The following is a 19343-nucleotide window of genomic DNA, read 5'->3' on the forward strand; positions in this document are numbered from 1 at the left end:
GAAATATGACGAGGAATTTCATATGTTGAAAGCATATGATATCATACACTGGCATAATGGAGGGCAAATATGTCAATAACTAGAATTTAAACCAATTGCCACTGATAACTCTCAGTCTGACTTTAGTCATAATTTTACCTTGTGTTTCAACATTATTGTAATAATATAACAAAATATAAATGTTTAATTTTAATAATACATGTTAACAATGAATGTAACTGCCTATTTTACAGATAAGAAACTGATAAATGTTGGTGGTAAATATCTATAAAACCTATTAAAGGAAACAATTATGCCTATATATTCTCATCTTCGACATTGTGTAAAATCAGCATTGATTTTTAAATTATTCAAATTGTGATAAGGATAAATGTGACTCAAAAGTTTCAAGAATAAAACAAAGCCATTCATGAGTTTTGTTTCTCCTTAGGCAATCCAGACTTGGCCTTTTGAAGGCAATGCCAAATTTCACGGATGTGACACAATTTATTCTTCTGGGTTGACCAGTCGTCAGGAGCTTCAAGTTATCTTTTTTGTGGTGTTCCTACTGGTTTACATGATCACTCTGTTAGGGAACATTGGTATGATCATTCTGATCAGCATCAGTCCCCAGCTTCAGAGTCCTATGTACTTTTCCTTGAGTCATTTGTCTTTTGTGGATGTGTGTTTCTCTTCCAATGTCACCCCCAAAATGCTGGAAAACTTATTATCAGAGACAAAAACCATTTCCTATGTGGGGTGTTTGGTGCAGTGTTACTTTTTCGTTGCTCTTGCCCACGTAGAGGTCTATATCTTGGCAGTGATGGCCTTTGATCACTACATGACCATCTGCAAACTTTGCTTTACAGCAGTAACATATCCAGGACTGTCTGTGTTCGCCTCATCTCTGTGCCTTATTTATATAGATTCTTCGTTAGTCTAATATGCACACCATGGACGTATGGCTTGTACTTCTGTGGAAACTTTGAAATCAACCACTTTTATTGTGAGGATCCTGTTCTCATCAAGATTGCCTGCAGGGGGATCCACATCAAAGAATACACAATGATTGTTATTTCTGGAATTAACTTGACATATTCCCTCTCAGTGGTCCTCATCTCCTATACCCTCATTGTAGTAGCTGTGCTACGCATGCGCTCTTCTGATGGGAAGAGGAAAGCATTCTTTGCATGTGGGTCCCACTTGACAGCTGTTACCATGTTTTATGGGACTCGCATATTCATGTATCTCAGGTGGCCCACTGAAGAGTCTGTGGAGCAGGGGAAAATGGTGGCTGTGTTTTATACCACCGTGATTCCCATGCTGAATCCTATGATCCACAGTTTGAGAAACAAAGATGTGAAAGAAAAGCCATAAACAAAGTGATCAGCAGAACATGTTTAATAAAATAAAGTAAAATTGAGTTAAGTTTGTCTTCCATGTTTCATAAGTATTTCTTTGTCAACAGATTATTGCTCAGTACATAGCTAGAGACTTTTTATAAAAGCTTAAGACTTTGTGAATTGAAAAGACAAAAAAGAGAAAACTAATATTCAGAGAAAAAAAGCAGATTGACCCATCCCTGTTGATGTAAGTAGTAAGGATTAATTAAAAATTAATAAATAGATTAATTTAAAAGATAATTTGAGCCAAAGGTCACAGGTACACTGATAGAAATTGTTCAAATACTTCACTAGAATGAAAAGATTTTATTTTTCTTATCCAAAAATTCAGTGGATGAATTTGGGAAATTCTTACTAATTTTCCTACTTACAGAGTAATTTAAAGTAGAGAAAAAACATTTCATGTAGTTTTCTAGTGTGAGGACATAACAATGGGGGTCTCAGTAAAGGTTGTGAGATTGTGTAATATTTAATGCTTCTTTCAATGAGAAGGGCGGGTCTGTTCACAGACTACCACTTTGAAAATATCAATATTATTTTATTTGATCCTTTGTCAATTTTTTGGTGTTTAAGAGACACAATGGTGTCTCTCTCTTACAGATTCCAGTAACTGCTGTATTTCAACCCCAAGGTCGCCAGTGACCAGACTATGTAATTCTCGCATGCTCCTGCCAAGATGTCCTCAGTTTGATTGGAGTGGTTATAATTAGTGAATCAATGTGTCATTTTGAAAGCACATCTCTCCAGATTCCACTTAATAAATTAAATTGATACTCATGTGAAATATTTTGCATATCTGTGACTAAGATGTGGAACTTAAATATTTTAAAATAATTTTTGTATTTGAAAAAAATAAAATATTGAGGGTGGTCTATTTGTTGTAACAATGACAAGTCTGGCCATAACATTATTAACATAATTTGGTATGTCTCTCATACCTCATTTCACAAAGTACAAGCATGAGGCAACAACTTTACAACTTGGACTCTCCTTGAAGTCTCTATGTCCTCAGATGAATAAATAAATAAATAACCTGCTGTTTTGGTGCAGAAATTACGTAACTAAAGTAATAAAATTTACACATTTAAATTACACATGTAAGTAATTGCAAATTTATTTGAAAAGATGTAAATATAAAATGAAATTGTTGCAATATGGGAATAAACGTTCTACTTTGCCCATTTTTGAGTTTTATGTTCCTCAAGGGAAACCAGAAATGCATATGATGTCATTTCTACATACACACACATATCATGGACAACATTTTAAAGGTATTTGCATAAAATGAAATTGCTAATTTAGATTAAATTATAATATTATGTGTCTATAGTTACAAAAATTAAACTCCCTAAAGAATTGAAGGTCTAAGTTACATAATGTTACTTTTAAGATGAGTTAAGAGCAATTCCTTTTGGCAGTGAAACCATTTATTTACCATTTATCGAACACTTGACATGCCAAATTAGTTGCTGGTTACTTATAAATTTCAAAATACGGTTTTAAACATTTTAATGCTTTGTAGTCTGTTAGCATGTGGATTTGGATGACCTTTGTTATGTCTGTTTCTCAAAGGCGAAATGCTGTCCCTACTTATTTTTGTATAGTTATTTTAGTGTATATGAAGAATGATGATGCCAAGGTGAAAGGTGAAATCATACTCCTGGTTTGAGTTTCCAAATTTCAAACTAATGTGTGGATGACCTTGGACAAGTCATTTTTTGCCATTCATCCAATTAATATTTAGGTTCTAGTCTCTGATCTCCAAGGTCTCTAAGGTTGATAATTTCCGTGAGTTTAGATTCTTTGGCAGAGCATAAAGCAGTTTTGCATTTGTTGAAAATTCAGGATATTTCTGTAAGATACTTTTTAAAATAGATTTTATTGTTACATTTGTTTTTTCATCTATCAAATTCATTATACTTAAGATCTTCAATATAAAGTGGTTTTAACTGTCTATGTCACTCTCTCTTTCTTGCTCTCTCTCTCTCTGACACACACACACACATGCACACACAAACTTTCTTCCTTTCAAATCTATACTTTCTTGAAAGAATAAGCATTACATAACAATAACCTGATGTCAATGAGTTTACCAGATGTACTTTTTCCCTAATAAGTGAGAAGGGACTCAGGAGTTCTGGGTACACGGGCACTGAAGAATGCAGAGAAAACTTTGCCTGAGCACAATTCTGTGAACCTTCCAGACTAAATTGAGGTAGTGTATAGTTTAGAGTTTGTGAACCACCTAGGTTGGCATTCTGGTTCTTTAACTTGGTAGCTTTCTAAACTTGGTCAAAAAACTTAACTTTACAGTTATTTTACATATGCATATTTTATTCTTCAATATAGGGATAATGTTAATCACAATTCTGTACAGGTGGTGAGATCGTAATTGTAAACTAATTTGAGGTGAAAATGCACAAAAAATTTCAATTTTTTTGAGTGCTTCATATGAGACAGGCATCGCCCAGAGTTACCCCTACGTTATCTGAGACCATCAAGTCACACTGTAAGATGGCAGTTTCCCCATTCTAGAGATGAGTATTGAGGCTGAGAATTGTGATTACCCAGGGTCGTGTAAAGTGACAGAGCTTGATCTGTCTGAGTTCAAAGTCAACGCTCTACTGACTCCCAGAAAAGCCTTAATTGAGGGATACAAATCATTCTACCACAACTGACTACTTCACCAATGACTTCTACTTTTGTACTCATTCTCCCTAGATGTTTCCAAGTGATTTATACTGTTGATGCATCTGACATCTTTAAAGCAACCATGAGATGCATAGGACATGCATCGTGTGATGGGACATCCTGAGAGATAGTGCTTATTGGAACTGTGGCACAACAGAAAAGAAAGTCGCTGACAGAAATTTTATATGATGCAAACCAAGAATATTTCCCTGAGATGCATAATTGTCAAATGTGAATGAACGATGACAGAACCCATACGAAGGTGAGAGATTATTCTGTGATATCAAGAATTTTGATTTCTCAATTTTATTATAAGAATTATTCTTCTCATGAACACTGCTTAACTACTCCTACCCCTGAGATGTTTCTAGAATTTCAATCATTATTTCTTTCATAATTACCTGGATAGTTCCTCGGGGAGATGCTTGTAATGCTCTCAGTGTTCAAGAGTCTAGTATATATAGTGAGAAATTATCATTTGCTGTTGTCCTCTGCTGAAGGTAGGTCTGGAAATTCTTTACTCTTTGCAAAACAGATGCGTGCAGTCAAGTCTTTTAATTTTTATCCTTATTTTGAAGAGAAGAACGAGGCCTTATTTGTAGTCTTATTGTTATTACAGTGTTTCATTGTGTGAAATCATATTACTCAGAAATATTTTTATTTCTATCCAGAGTTTATTCAAAACTTCTTAAGAATGAGCTTGTTACAAGGAGGATTTACAAAAATTTCTATTCCCCATTTTTTACCCTTACACTCTTCTCTACAAAGACCATTGATTTTCACATTGTTGTTTTAAATTATATGTGAATGGAGTTAAGGATATTGCATCAGTAGGAATAATTGGAAGAGTAATTATATCTTTCCTGTTTTCTTCATAGAAAATTCCTGAGGGTTAATAAAAATGAATTTTATTTTTATTTGTAAGTTTTACAACCTATCTTCTCAATTTTTTTGATAGGTGATGCACATCTATATAATAAATTGGCTCTAACTCAGAAGTCACTCAGTCATCTGAGCCCAGGGCTATGGGATCACCTAACCTTGGAAGGGATAGGGAGAACAGTGGTCCACTGTCTCTGTGGATACATTCAGCCATTCTAGAGACATAGACAGCTTTTCTAATTCATCAAAGATGAAATATAAAATTATAAAAGGATAATTTTGTTCTATCTGGAGGCTAATCAAACTGAATTTTAAATGTGGAGAGATAGAGTAATAGGCTATCAAGAGATAGCGATATACAGTTATTAAGAGTACAAGACTAGAGGTAAATTAATTGATTTGCATCCCAATATGGTAGATGTCTGATCCAGGGAGACCTTCTTAGTCTTTCAGTACTTCAGTTTCCTCATTTGTAAGGTGATGATGCTAACAGACCTTATTTCATAAGACCTTTCTATGCAAAAAATTTAGCTGGCAATCAGTAAAAATTAGCTATTCTCACTAATATTATAAAGTTTAGAATGTTGTCACTAGAAGAATCTTTCTTAGATAGTTTTAATAATATTACAATATTGTAATGTAGTATATGAAGCAGATAGAGGTCAAGGCACTTGAAAAAAAAGTCATATGTGTGAATATTCCTGAATATCCATTATACGTAACATTTAAGCTAGGCATTTTAAAGAGTTCCAAGATGAATGAGGCAAACTCTACTACCACGGAGTAGACGATTATGTGTAGAAGAGAAATACATGCATCATATTGGGACTGAAACAATATTGGAGAAGAAGTATTAGTTTATGTTTCTTAGGTGACTTGATGCTGTTTTATATGATTTATACTTAAAAAAGTATAGTTGTACCATTAACCCAAGTCAAACCCTGTTAATTAGAGAATTGTCTGTTTATGGAGTGGGGTCAGGAGTATTTACAAAGGGAAATCTCTGCCCTTAGCTCTATATCCCAACAAGAGTCTGCAGCTCTCATCTGGTAAAGTATTTCCACATCTAAAAGGAGCCAAAACAGATGAGCTACAATCATGGAAATATATATTAAGGGGAAGCTTAGTGCCAAAATAAAACTTTAGTGTCTGTTATGTTATGTGTTCAGTTTATTTTATATATGGTATGTTCAATTCCTGTATTAAGCATTTCAGGGGTAAGAAAATAGTTCATCGAGCTTAACTTCCCAAATGTACCTGCTACTAATTGGAGGGGGCCATGATACAATCACAGAGTTCATACACTTTTTAATATATAAAGGGACATATTTAGCAACACTTTTTCAACATGCCAAGCTGATATTTCCTTTTCTGAGCTTTTGCATTTGCACTTCCTTCTTCCTTCATATTTCTCTGTAGCTGGCTACTTCTCACTAACTCAACAGTCACCTCCTCAGAGAGATCTTATTTGATCACTCTCTCTGTACATCACCTCCCCCTATTTCTTATCTTACTAGCATACTGAACTTTTGTCATAGCAGCTCCATTCCCTAACGTATCTCATTTGTGTATTTGTTTGTTGTTTACTCCTTTTAAACAAGAAGACAGCATGATGCAAGCCAGAATCTTGTATATTTTGTTCACCCTCATATTTCCAAAATTTAGAATATTTCTAGGTATAACAAATATATCTGAGATATAAGGTGCTTTAATATTTGTAATATGAATTAATATAAGCAATTATAAACAGATGCCAAATTATAAGTCAGTAATGTATTCTTCAAACACTGTTACTATGGAGAGCTAAATTCCCAAGATGGGTCTAATCCTACAGACACATCCTTATGATCTCACGTCAAGTTTTTATTTCTTGGAAGAAGTAAACTGAGGATGTGCATTACAAGGAGAAAATATTGTTTGGGAACCATTTCCTTATAGTGACATTAAATTTGACTACAATAATTAGGCATTGAATTGATTGGTTCTAAAAACCAGCGTTTTTAGTGTCACTGATGTGACACCATGGTTATTAAAATACGTCCCGTAAACTTTGCCTTATGATCTTTATCCACTGACATAATGTTGATAATGCATGCTAGGTGATTGAACCACTTGTAGTTTACAACTGATAGAGCCTGTGCTGTTAAATCGCTTTACCTCTCAAGGTAGTAGCTATCAAACAAGCATAATGTTTAGCTAAACGAATTAAGATATGACTAGGAATTTCATATGTTGAAAGCATATGATATCATATGCTGGCATCATGGAAGATAACTATGTCAATAACTAGATTGTAACATGAATTACCACTGACAAGTCTTAGTCTGGTTTTAGTCATATTTGAGCCCTGTGATGATTGTAATAATCTAGCAAAATATAAATGTCTAATTTTAATAATATATGTTAGCAATGAATGTAATTGCCTATTTTACTGGTAGAAAACTGATAAATATTGATAGTAACTACATATAAGATTTATTAGAGGAAGCAATTATGCTTATACATTCTTATCTCGGACATTGTGCAAAATCTGCATTGATTTTTAAATTATTTGAATTAGAATAAGGGTAAATGTGACTCAAAATTTTCAAGAATAAAACGAAGCCATTCATGAGTTTTGTTTCTCCTTAGGCAATCCAGACTTGGTCTTTTAAAGGCAATGCCGAATTTCACGGATGTGACAGAATTTAGTCTTCTGGGTTGACCAGTTGTCAGGAGCTTCAAGTTTTCTTTTTTGTGGTGTTCCTAGTAGTTTACATGATCACTCTGTTAGGGAACATTGGTATGATCATTCTGATCAGCATCAGTCCCCAGCTTCAGAGTCCTATGTACTTTTTCTTGAGTCATTTGTCTTTTGTGGATGTGTGTTTCTCTTCCAATGTCACCCCCAAAATGCTGGAAAACTTATTATCAGAGACAAAAACCATTTCCTATGTGGGGTGTTTGGTGCAGTGTTATTTTTTTCATTGCCCTTGTCCATGTGGAGGTCTACATCTTGGCAGTGACGGCCTTTGATCGCTACATGGCCATCTGCAACCCTTTACTTTATGGCAGTAAAGTGTCCAGGACCGTCTGTGTTTGCCTCATCTCTGTGCCTTATGTCTATGGATTCTCTGTGAGTTTAATATGCACATTATGGACATATGGCTTGTACTTCTGTGGAAACTTTGAAATCAACCACTTCTATTGTGGAGATCCTCCTCTCATCAAGATTGCCTGTGGAGGGGTCCACATCAAAGAATACACAATGATTGTGATTGCTGGAATTAATTTCACATATTCTCTCTCAGTGGTCCTCGTCTCCTATATTCTCATTGTAGTAGCTGTGCTACGCGTGCACTCTGCTGATGGGAGGAGAAAGGCAGTCTCCACTTGCGGGTCCCACTTGCCAGCTGTTACCATGTTTTATGGGACTCTCATATTCATGTATCTCAGGCGGCCCACAGAGGAGTCTGTGGAGCAGGGGAAAATGGTGGCTGTGTTTTATACCACAGTGATTCCCATGCTAAATCCTATGATCTACAGTTTGAGAAACAAGGATGCGAAAGAGGCTGTCCACAAAGCAATCATCAAAGCAAACTTGGGGAAGTGAAACTGCAACAGAAATTTTTACGTTGTGTTGCTACCTATTACAAATATCCAGGCATAAAAGTTCTAACTCAAAAAGGACTTTCTAAAGCCAACACTTCCATATACTAAAAGGTCCAATCTAACAGTGATGCTTTACCCCATGAATGGGCTCTAATTACTAAGCCTGCTTTATCCTACATGTGCAATCATATTATTGAAACTGACATATTAGTGTTATCCACAGTGTATGTAAAATTGTGCTAAGTGTAGTTATTGGAGGAACCTATAAATAAGTTTAGATAAAGAAATGTTAATTTTGAGGTGCGCTTTTTGGAGTCAAACATGATTTCCTAGAACATTTTCTCTATACACATGCTCCTCGACCTAGATTTCACATGAAATATGTAATTTCATGAGAAAAAGAATAAGAATTTGTCTCTTTTCCGTGACTACAGGATGTTGATGGACCTTGACTTACCTAAAGTGTTCTGTGGGAGATCAAGATTTGGCCACCCTGAAATCTATCTCTTTACCTCGGTTGTTTTCTCTGAGGACATTTGACCTCCCCCACTAACTGCCTAAAGAATTTGACATGGTGGCTCCTTCCTGGAACAGATCTATCATGATGGCTGTAAAGATAACGTAGGGTAAATGTTACAATAGGAAAGGCACCAACAAGCCCCTCTTATCAGAAGTTCTGTCTCTCTGGCCACATTCTCTGGATGACCCTGCGAAGAGTTGCCAGACAATCATTTACATTTATAAGGGAAATCTCCATTTGTAAATGTATCTCCCTCTCTGTTTGGAGAAGAGAGGGGGATGAGCTCATCTCTAGTGACTTGCCAATGTGGAAGGTGAGGCCTTGAGCTACATAATAAACCTTACTCTTGTTTACTGTGCTTTAGTGGTAATCTCCTATAACTGACTCCCCCCACCCCCAAAATCCTCCTTTGTCATTGGCTGAAAAAGATATTTAAGACGAGAATTTGTTGAGAAACGCAGTGTCCTTGCTTTCTCCCATGTATACATGTTATTAAATTTGGTATTATTTTCTCCTGCTAACCTGTCTCGTTGATTATTTGGCCAGCCAGAAGAACCTTAAGGGAAAGGGCAGAGAGAGATTCGCCCTCTTCCCCCAACTGTTTTGGCGAGCCAGGCAGGAGAAGCACTGGCTGGCAAGTTGCCTTCTCTGGCTGGAAGACCTGCCTTCTCCCTGGACTACTACAGATGGTGAGATACGGGAACGCCTGACGAAAGCCGGCAAAAGGTAAGACTTCTTACCACGTCAGCCTCCCGGAATCTCTATCTGCGGAGTCCGGCGGAAGGAAGTGGTGAGAATTTTTTCTCTTTCTAAATTTAGATTGGCAGGAGAAAATATTTGGGAAACTAGTTTCTTGGGCTTTTAGTGACTCTTGGTTTAAATTTGGTAGAGTACTCTTGGTTTTGATCTTGATCCCTTTTCCTCCCAGAGTAGTCTCTGTCTTGTTCTGTGTCCTGAGGAAACTTGGCTTTGTGACCAGTGAGAATATTCTCCTTGGTCTCCACCATACAGAAGATGCATTTACCGGAGTGCACCTTGGTGGCCAGTCGAGTAGACTGCGGTTCCGAACTGTCTCTTTGTCCGGCTGTGCCAAGCTCTCAGGGGAGTTTGTCATAAAAGGCCCAGTCCATAAGGGCTTTTGTCGTCTTTACCTTTGTTGCTTGTTAGTGCTGGAAAAATCCCATTCCAGTATCTCCTGCCCGGTGTCACAGATTAGCGGGTCTGTGACTGGAGGCGTCCCACACTATTGTGGGAGACCGGAGACACCATCCTTACTGGCTGTGCAACAAAGGTCTTTACTTTCTCTGAATATCTTTGGGAGTAAATTCTGTAGATCACGGGGGCTACATCATCTGCGCCCTCACCAGGGATGCCTCTTGCGTCCATGGTAGATTTATTCTAAGCACGGAAAGTTACCTCCAGTTCTTTCCTTAAAAAGGCTTATTGGTTCGAGTCACTATTAGAATAAATATACAAATGAAGATCCTACTCGTCAATGGCCAGACGACAGATCCTTTGAATTGGGAAAACTTCTAAATTGGGGGAAAAAAAATGTTTTGAGAGCTCTCACATAATTATTTATTTGGTACCTAAGAAAAGGCCAGAAAAGGAAGGGAAAATTTTGATTAGCCTTAAGACCTTGACTCAGGTTACAATTGAATTGAGAACATGTAAAAGTGTAAGTGTTGATAAGATTATAAAGGTTAGAATGTTTGAACTAATTTTATATAAAGAGGTTACATTAACTTTGCCTGAGTATGTTTTAAAATGTCTGACTGGGAATACTTCCCTTGTCCAAAATTAGAAGACCAAGACCTATTGATAAAAATCTTAATGATAACTATATTTAAAGGTATAAGAGATGATAAAATTTACATGAAATTTTGTAGAAAAAAAACTGATGTTATTTCTATTACAGAACTGGTTAACAAAAATAGTAATTTAAATGATGGCTAATTTTATCTGAAGTCTTATGAAGTCTTGTAGGCAATCTAAATAATTATTGGGAATAAGTAACTAAATAGTTGTGAAAAAGATGAATGTTGGATGAACTTTAAACAATAATTATGTGTTATGGTGGTTACAGCTTCCAAACTCTTTTTGGTGACTTAAAACTTGAGTTTTGCTAAATTTTATGATAAAAATTCTCTGAGTATCATCATTTCCAGATAAAATATTAGACATTGATTACTAAATGTACATTTGTCTACATTTGGCTTTTCGTTACAGGAAAACTAAAAGGTGTTTTGGGTCTATTGGTAAACATGTGTTTTATTAAAAAACTGTACTATAAAGTAACATATTTCTAGAAGTTATGATTAAAAAATTGTACTATAAAGTAACATATTTCTAGAAGTTATGAAGTATTCATAAATTTTCCAAGCCACAAGATACTAATGTAAAAGAAAGTTTATAATTGTCTACTTAGTTTTTACTTAGAAATTAAGGTTTCTAAGAGTTAAAATTTCTAATTAATATATGTGATTGAAGCTACTAAAAATTAAAAAAAAATATGTCTGTGTACAGGGAAAGGAAGATGTATAAAAAAGATACAAAGAATGAAAATATTTTGTTTGATTGATTAAAAAAGATAAATTTGTCCTCAAGTACTAAGAGAGAAAAGAAAGACATGGGACAAATTCTGAACGTAAAAACAAAGTTATAGGTTTGTGGAAGAAGAATTCTAAAAAAGGAGTTTTTGTATGGTCAAGTTGGCTAAGATTGAAATAAATTTAATTAAGTAAATGAGTTTTAATAGCAGAAGTAAGCTGGTACAAAATTAAAATTTGGTCTTCTGTCTCTTAAAAGGATGATTTTCTTGAACTTGATAAAGAGATTATAAAAGATTTTTCTCTACCTTTGAATAAATCTACCTAAAAGACAGAAAATCTATGCATTGTTAAAATAATTTCCTGTGTTCAAAAGACTGAGCTCTCTCTATTAAGGCTTTTTGGACTGTTAATGCTCTGTTTGCTTTGACTTTTTATATTTTTGACAAGCTCCCCAAAATTCATATCTTAAATAAAGTCTTTTTTTTTACTTTTTTTCTTTGGGAATTTTCAAAGGGCCCTAGAACTTCTCAAAGAAATTTGCTCTCTGCCTATAAAGAAAAAGATACTAAACTTATTAGGCTTATTCAGTATGTTAAACTACATGAAAAACATTGTCAGACAAGTGATGATAAACCTTCTTAGGTGGTATTATGTGGGCAAATGTTATTGACATAGGTGTTTTAAAATTGTATAACATTACTGAAATTCTAATCTGTCCTGGTTATCAGTCATAATTCTGGTTATTATTATTTTAAAGTGTTGTATGTCACAAAATTAACCAAATTTCTTTGTCAATTGCCATTTTGAGGTCTTGATGTTTACAGACTTATTTCTTTGCATTAGAGCAAAGAAATTGCAAATGCAATTTCAAATTGCATTTTTCAAATTGCAAAATGTTTTAACTTCAAAAAAATTCGTGGAAAGGACTCTGACATTTACACTAAAGTACAGACTTCTGATAAACTTTCTGATCATAAAACTGAACTGGGTAATAAATTACAGAAATCTGATGGAGAGACTGACAACTTCATGAAGCTGTTAACAAAAAGATTGGGATCAAGAATAGATTACACAGGAGTAAATGAACTGATAAGGTTGATTATAATTTTTATGATTTTTCATTTGAAGTATTGCTAAATTTTTAATGTTTTGTTTTTTTCAGATTTAATGAAAACTTTTTCTCTTTTCTCCCAAGATAGCTATGACTTATAGCAATTTGGTAAATGATACTTTTGTAAGTAAAATGGAAATATTTATCTTTTTCTCTCTACTTGATCCCTCCAAGATTTGGAAACTCTTAGTAAGTGAGTATTGTTGTTTTCATGGCAATATAGTTATTTACATAAGTTCAATAAGAATCTGTTCTCCTTATAACAGGACACAATTAGAAACACTGGTTATATTACCAAGGTTGTGACTAGAACATCATATTTGCGATATAACCATACAGCTTTTGAGGAATGAAGATTGGACTTTATGGAATAAAACCACGCAGAAATATTGGCCTGGTACCTTATGTTCCAAGCAGCACTTACCAAGATAAGTAAAAAATGTCACTTATCTGGCAGGTACAAGGAACCTCAAAATATTTTGGGGGAACCTCGGAAGAGAAGAATTCACCCAAATCTGTAGGTATTACAGGCAAAGTCTGATGACAAAATCCTTGGCTTGGCTTTCCTGGCCTAGAGAGGCCTTTAAAGTTAAATCTGAGATTCCTTATAAAAAGTTCCAACAAAGCAGATTTAAAAGAGCCTATGTGATCAATTGCTATTCTTGCTGTACTTATGTAAATAATTGGGCCAAGTCTATTGGAACTAGACTTATTTTACAAACTACTTAGTTTTAATTTGGCTATCTTTGATAAAAATGAGGGTGATTTTAGAGAAAAAAATTATATTTCAGTAAAAACTATAGTATACATTTGCGGATATTAAATCTTAGTTTTGTTAATTGTCTTTTAAGGTTTTTGTTTTATATCTGTTGACTGGACTGGATCCTGATTTCCTCTAGTCTCCTGAAATATCTGGCTACAGATGTCCAAACTAACATTTTTGATTTTTTCCATCATTTTCATTTGAAATCACTAAAAACTGAACCTGCCCTTTTCCCTGAAGCCTTGCAAACTGAAGCTGATGGACTTGATATAAACTTAAGAGATGACCTGACCTACACCGTGAGAGACATTTTAAACTACAAAAGATACTTTGCCGCTGACATCTAAAGATCTTAACTGGCTGTCCTCTTATCTCAAACTCGTTTCTAATTTGCTCCAACCATTAACCTTGTTTTTCTTTTTGTTTACATAGAAATGCTTCCATTAAATACTTGATTGCTTGCTTCCATAATATAGGGGTAACCTTGAGAGCCCACCTGCATCACCACCTTCCAAAATGAACTTAATTGAACTGATCTATTATCAGGACTAAGAAATGTGTTCAGTGACATAAAACAATCTACCAACTCAGCTTCTGTACTATGAAACTTCTTTAAGTTTCAAAAAGACTGTAAAACTTGTAGTTTCAAAGGCGGGACTGTGGGAGATCAAGATTTGGCCACCCTGAAATCTATCTCTTTACCTTGGTTGTTTTCTCTGAGGACATTTGACCTCCCCCACTAACTGCCTAAAGAATTTGACATGGTGGCTCCTTCCTGGAACAGATCTATCATGATGGCTGTAAAGATAATGTAGGATAAATGTTACAATAGGAAAGGCACCAACAAGCCCATCTTATCGGAAGTTCTGTCTCTCTGGCCACATTCTCTGGATGGCCCTGTGAGGAGTTGCCAGACAATCATTTACATTTATAAGGTAAATCTCCATTTGTAAAGGTGTCTCCCTCTCTGTTTTGAGAAGAGAGGGGGATGGCCTCATTTCTAGAGGCTTATCAATGTGGAAGTTGAGGCCTTAAAGCTGCATAATAACCTTACTCTTGTTTACTGTGCTTTAGTGGTAATCTCCTGTAACTGACTCCCCCCACCCCCAAAATCCTCCTTTGTCATTGGCTGAACATGGTATTTAAGACGAGAATTTCTGCTATTGTGTTGAGAAACGCAGTGTCCCTGCTTTCTCCCATGTATACATGTTATTAAACTTGGTATTATTTTCTCCTGCTAACCTGTCTTGTTAATTATTTGGCCAGCCATAAGAACCTTAACAGAAAGGACAGAGAGAGATTCTCCCTCTTCCCACGACAACAGCCACCCTCTTTCATTTTTTGAGCCCACATGGATTTCTCTTGTTGACATTTATTTTTCTTTCTCTATAGACTAGTATCTGTTTCTCAGTGCACAGTGACATCTACAATGGAAACCTCAGCTCCAGAATGCACTTAACCTAAGATTAAGTGATCAGTTGAGACTCACTAGAATTACAGGATTGCAATGTCCAACTCCCTTGAAAGGCATCTGATTGGCTTATCCTCAGTCGTGTGATCACTCCAAGGTACTGTGCTTATAAGGGTAGAGACACTAGTACAACAATGGGTGTCACATTTCACCTCTGTGGAGGAGGGAGATTCTCAGAAGGGTCATTGTAAACAGGGAAACAGTCCAAACTGTGTTCATTTTATTTGCTTACTGACTTATTTACTCATTTTGCACCATCATTCAGAATGGTTACGGGGGTTATATTAAACACTAAGAGGGACAAATTGTGGAAGATAAACTCATCCTATGGTATCAGTCTCCCAGGGATGAAGCACGGCAGATTGAAAGCCTAAACTGTGTGTCCGAGCCAAACTTAAGCCTGTCGTGACACGTTGGGAGGCTAGTGACGCAGAAGTGGTATTTGCGCCAGAGTCTGCTGGGCTTCACAGAGAAGGAATTAGGACTGATAAGTTCTCCCTTATTTCTTCTTAACAGGTTTAAGATATTTCTTTTCCAAAGTGGTACTGCCTTATCCCACATGTGCCGTGTTCTCCTAAGGGCCTGATGCAATTTTCCCACACTTGGGGGACTCCACAAGGTACTTGTGGTCCGTAGCTCACGCTACTGGAATTTTTGCCTTGGTTGCGCATTAACTGTCTTAATCACCCTCTTCTGACACTTTAGCTCTCTCTGAGTCTCACTAACTCATATTGAAATTAAACACTTATTTTTGTAATTATTTGATGGAGATCTGCCTCTTCTACCAGACCATTAAGCAGTATCATGCAGGGAATGTGTTTGTTTTGGCTCTCTAAGGATGGTACACAATGTCAAGCACATAGTAGACATTGAACATTTGAATTTATAGGTGAAAAAATGTCTGTTACATTACAGTTGAAGGTTTAAGTGGGTTCTGGATTATGCTGCTTTATAATCACCCCAATGTAGAGCTACATTCTTGGAATCGGACAACTATATTTATCACTTTGTTCTAAACTATGCCTTCCTGTCCCCCAACCCATTGTAATTTCCTCATATCCCCAAATTTCAGTGGACCTTTGTACAGTATAGTTTTGGCTAACAAATTTAAGGATAAGTCTGCTTTTTTGCTTTGATAGGGTAATAAAAGGGAGTATGGCTTTCCAAAAACTAATCCTGACTCAGATCTTCATAGTGAAAAATGACACATTTTCAACAGACCTAATGATAGCGTAATTTCAGGGAGTCGTAGGTAGGGAATCTACTGGTGGTCAGAAGCAGAGGGAAGAATGAAGGTTAACAGGGTACCGTTGAGGAGCTGGCTATAGCGTAAAATGACAGCGGGATGGATAAGAAACTTATTTCATCTCCTCCCTTGCGTCTTTCTCTGTCCTCCACTAATTTACAAATCAGAAACACTTTGATAAATCTTATTGTCAGTTGAATAGGAGACACCCAGGTCATAGCTATCATTGTTACATATCCAAACAGCAGCGATTTGTTAAAAATTTAAATTTTACCCCTTTAGACATTTCATCTTATTACAGACTATATAAAAAATAGAACTTATGTACAAAATAACTTTACTCGTATAAAGAATGGTAAAAATGTATTACTCCATCAAAAGATTATTAAAACAGCATATCTACATGTGGCATTGTTCCAAGTGAGGCATTATTCCAAGTCACTTCTTAAAGTTTTTTAGAGACAGGACATAACATTTTTCAAAGGCTTTTCTCAAGGCATTTTTTTACCTCTTGGTTCCTCAAGCTGTAGATCATGGGGTTCAACATGGGAACGACTATTGCATAGAACACAGAGGCCATTTTGTCTGTATCAAGGGAATGGTTTGACTTTGGTTGCAGATACATGAAGATCAGAGTCCCATAGAATATAGTCAAGGCGGTCAGATGAGAGACACAAGTTGAGAAAGCTTTGCGCCTCCCTTCTGTAGATTGGATTTGCAAAATGGCAGTCACAATGTATAAGTAAGAAATAAAGACAGTGGCCAAAGAGCTGATCATGTTGAATCCAGCAAAGATGAAAATCAAGGTTTCTTTGAGGCTGGTGTCTGAGCAGGCGAGGGCCATCAAAGGGACGTCGTCACAATAGAAGTGATTGATGATATTGGGGCCACAGTAGACCAGTTGGAAAGTAACTATTGTGTGGAGCAAAGCAACAGAAAAGCTGTATAAGTAGGAACCCATTACTAGCTGCATACACACCTTTTGGGACATGATCACCATGTAGAGAAGAGGATTGCAGATGGCCACATAGCGATCATAAGCCATTACTGCAAGAAGGAACATCTCTGATATCACGAAGTTCAGGAAAAAGCCCAGCTGTGTTGCACATGCATAGAAAGATATAGACCTGTGCTTGGTCAAGAGGGTCTCCAGAAACTTTGGGGCTATTGATGAGGAGTAACATAGCTCTACGAAGGCCAGATTACTTAGAAAAAAGTACATAGGTGTGTGTAGCCGAGAATCCAATCGGATTAATGAAATCATCCCAACATTCCCTACCAAAGTTAGAGTATATATCACTAAAATGAGCAGAAAGAGAATGATTTCAATCTCTCTGTGGACTGAAAAGCCCAACAGAATGAATTCCATCACCCTGGTGTTATTCCTTTCAGTCATTTATTCCAGTTTCTTAACTGCTGAAAAAAGACAAAACAGAGCCAGAGAAAAATTATTGGGACTAAGGAATTGTCATCAGACACCAACATCTGTGTGTTTATCTTGAGAAACTGTTGTTTATTGAAGTAGAACATCAGAACCACCAAATACATCCCATTTCGAACTCTCCTCTCTAGCTATTTATAGTTTTATGAAGCCAAAAATTGAGGACCAGTAAAAATAAATCAGCTGAAAGCTGCATAGTAAAGATATAAAAAAAAAATCAAACCAAAAAATGTGTATATGTTTGAAAAAATATTTAATATTTTAGATGTAGATCATTTAAAATTATATTGGATAAGGAGAAGAAAACAAATTTTTATTTCTCGCTCCATTATTATCTTCTGTGAAGCAAAACTTTAATACACTGGGGCCGGCCTGGCAGCACAGTGGTTAAGTTCATAGGTTCCACTTTGGTGGCCCGGGGTTCACAGGTTTGGATACCAGGCATGGACCTACACATTGCTTATCAAGCCATGCTGTGGCGGCATCCCTTATAAAGTAGTGGAAGATGGGCATAGATGTTGGCCCAAGGCCAATCTTCCTTGGCAAAAAAAGAGGAGAATTGGCAACAGATCTTAGCTCAGGGCTAATTTTCCTCAAAAAAAAAAAAAAAACTTTAATGTACTAATTTTATATCTTATTGAATAGATATTTTTATTGTAGTTTAACAAGTATGTATCATGCTAAATGAAAAATTAAGCAGGATATTCAATGGAGAGAAAAAAGGGGGCCATTAAATGTTTCTACTTGTGAATCAGGCACATTTTGAATTCATATGTAATTAATTTATTTTCAAATACCGCTTTCTAAAAATTAAAAATAATACACTTATAGTAGAGCTAGGATATATATATTTTAAAAAGTATAGTTCTCCATATTAAAGTGTTCTATAGTGTTGTATTTTAATTCCTTTCACCATTTATAATCAAGAATGTTTTCTACAATTTCCGGTAAATTCTCAGTGAAACAATATCATGCATTCCACTTTCAAAAGGTAGTAATCTCTTTGACAAGAGAGAGAATAATTTTCAGGAAGTAATGCTTCTGTCCTATGATGTTTAACTTGCACAGTATGGTTATTGGGAGTTATATGTTCTTTCCACTTTTGAGGCCGAGAAAGCCAACCTTAACTTTGGGAGGAAAGTAGAAAATAAGAAATTCTCAGCATATCAAATTAAAAATAAATAAAATGTGTAAAAGAGAAAGAATAGTTTCCGTTCCTCCCCAAACATATTGCCCCAAGGAAAACTTTTATTTTTATTTTAACAGTTTGGTGTGAGTGGTCAGAAATTCTGTCCTTTTAATTTTCTCTTCTCCCTCTATTGACTCAGCTCAGTACTATAACTTGTACCTAATACGTTCTCCAAAAACAAAAGAAATACACACACACATATACATATACATACAAATACACATACATAATACACATAAATATAGGTATATGCATATATACAAAGATATGCATACATATACATGTGTACATAAAGTCTGACATGAAAACAATTTTCTCCCTCATCCATTTACTTTTCTCTTGGTGGAGTCAAAGCCCACCCTATGAGAGGTGTGTTTGAACGGATTTGTCTTCCTGAACTGGTGTCTTGGTACTATAGCTCATTATTCTAGGAATAGAATAAAAGAGGAAACGAGCAAGTATTGATTCAGCCCACAGTTGCTCACTTGCAGACATGGGGACATA

At 35.7% G+C, this 19343-nt stretch overlaps 2 protein-coding genes and 1 pseudogene across 2 annotated transcripts; 2 read left to right on the forward strand and 1 right to left on the reverse strand.

The window, feature by feature from the left end:
• The first annotated feature begins 458 nt into the window (after positions 1 to 458).
• On the forward strand, positions 459 to 1386 carry LOC131395082 (olfactory receptor 5M9-like; annotated as a pseudogene).
• Positions 1387 to 7608: 6222 nt separating this feature from the next.
• Positions 7609 to 8594, forward strand: LOC131395088 (olfactory receptor 5M9-like). Its single transcript, XM_058526890.1, is given in 3 exon segments — positions 7609 to 7648; positions 7651 to 7913; positions 7915 to 8594. Coding segments are annotated over 3 exon segments (930 nt in total). The 5' UTR covers positions 7609 to 7614; the 3' UTR covers positions 8548 to 8594.
• An 8093-nt stretch (positions 8595 to 16687) lies between these two features.
• On the reverse strand, positions 16688 to 17605 carry LOC131395081 (olfactory receptor 8U3-like). Its single transcript, XM_058526884.1, has one exon. The coding sequence runs from the start codon at positions 17603 to 17605 to the stop codon at positions 16688 to 16690; it is 918 nt and encodes a 305-aa protein (XP_058382867.1).
• Positions 17606 to 19343: the final 1738 nt, after the last annotated feature.

The sequence above is a fragment of the Diceros bicornis genome, chromosome 31, assembly GCF_020826845.1.
Source record: "Diceros bicornis minor isolate mBicDic1 chromosome 31, mDicBic1.mat.cur, whole genome shotgun sequence".
NCBI lineage: Eukaryota > Metazoa > Chordata > Mammalia > Perissodactyla > Rhinocerotidae > Diceros > Diceros bicornis.

Bases quoted from the DNA above. Each gene is read 5' to 3' on its own strand.
- LOC131395081 (XM_058526884.1), bottom strand. From the start codon at position 17,605: ATGACTGAAAGGAATAACACCAGGGTGATGGAATTCATTCTGTTGGGC.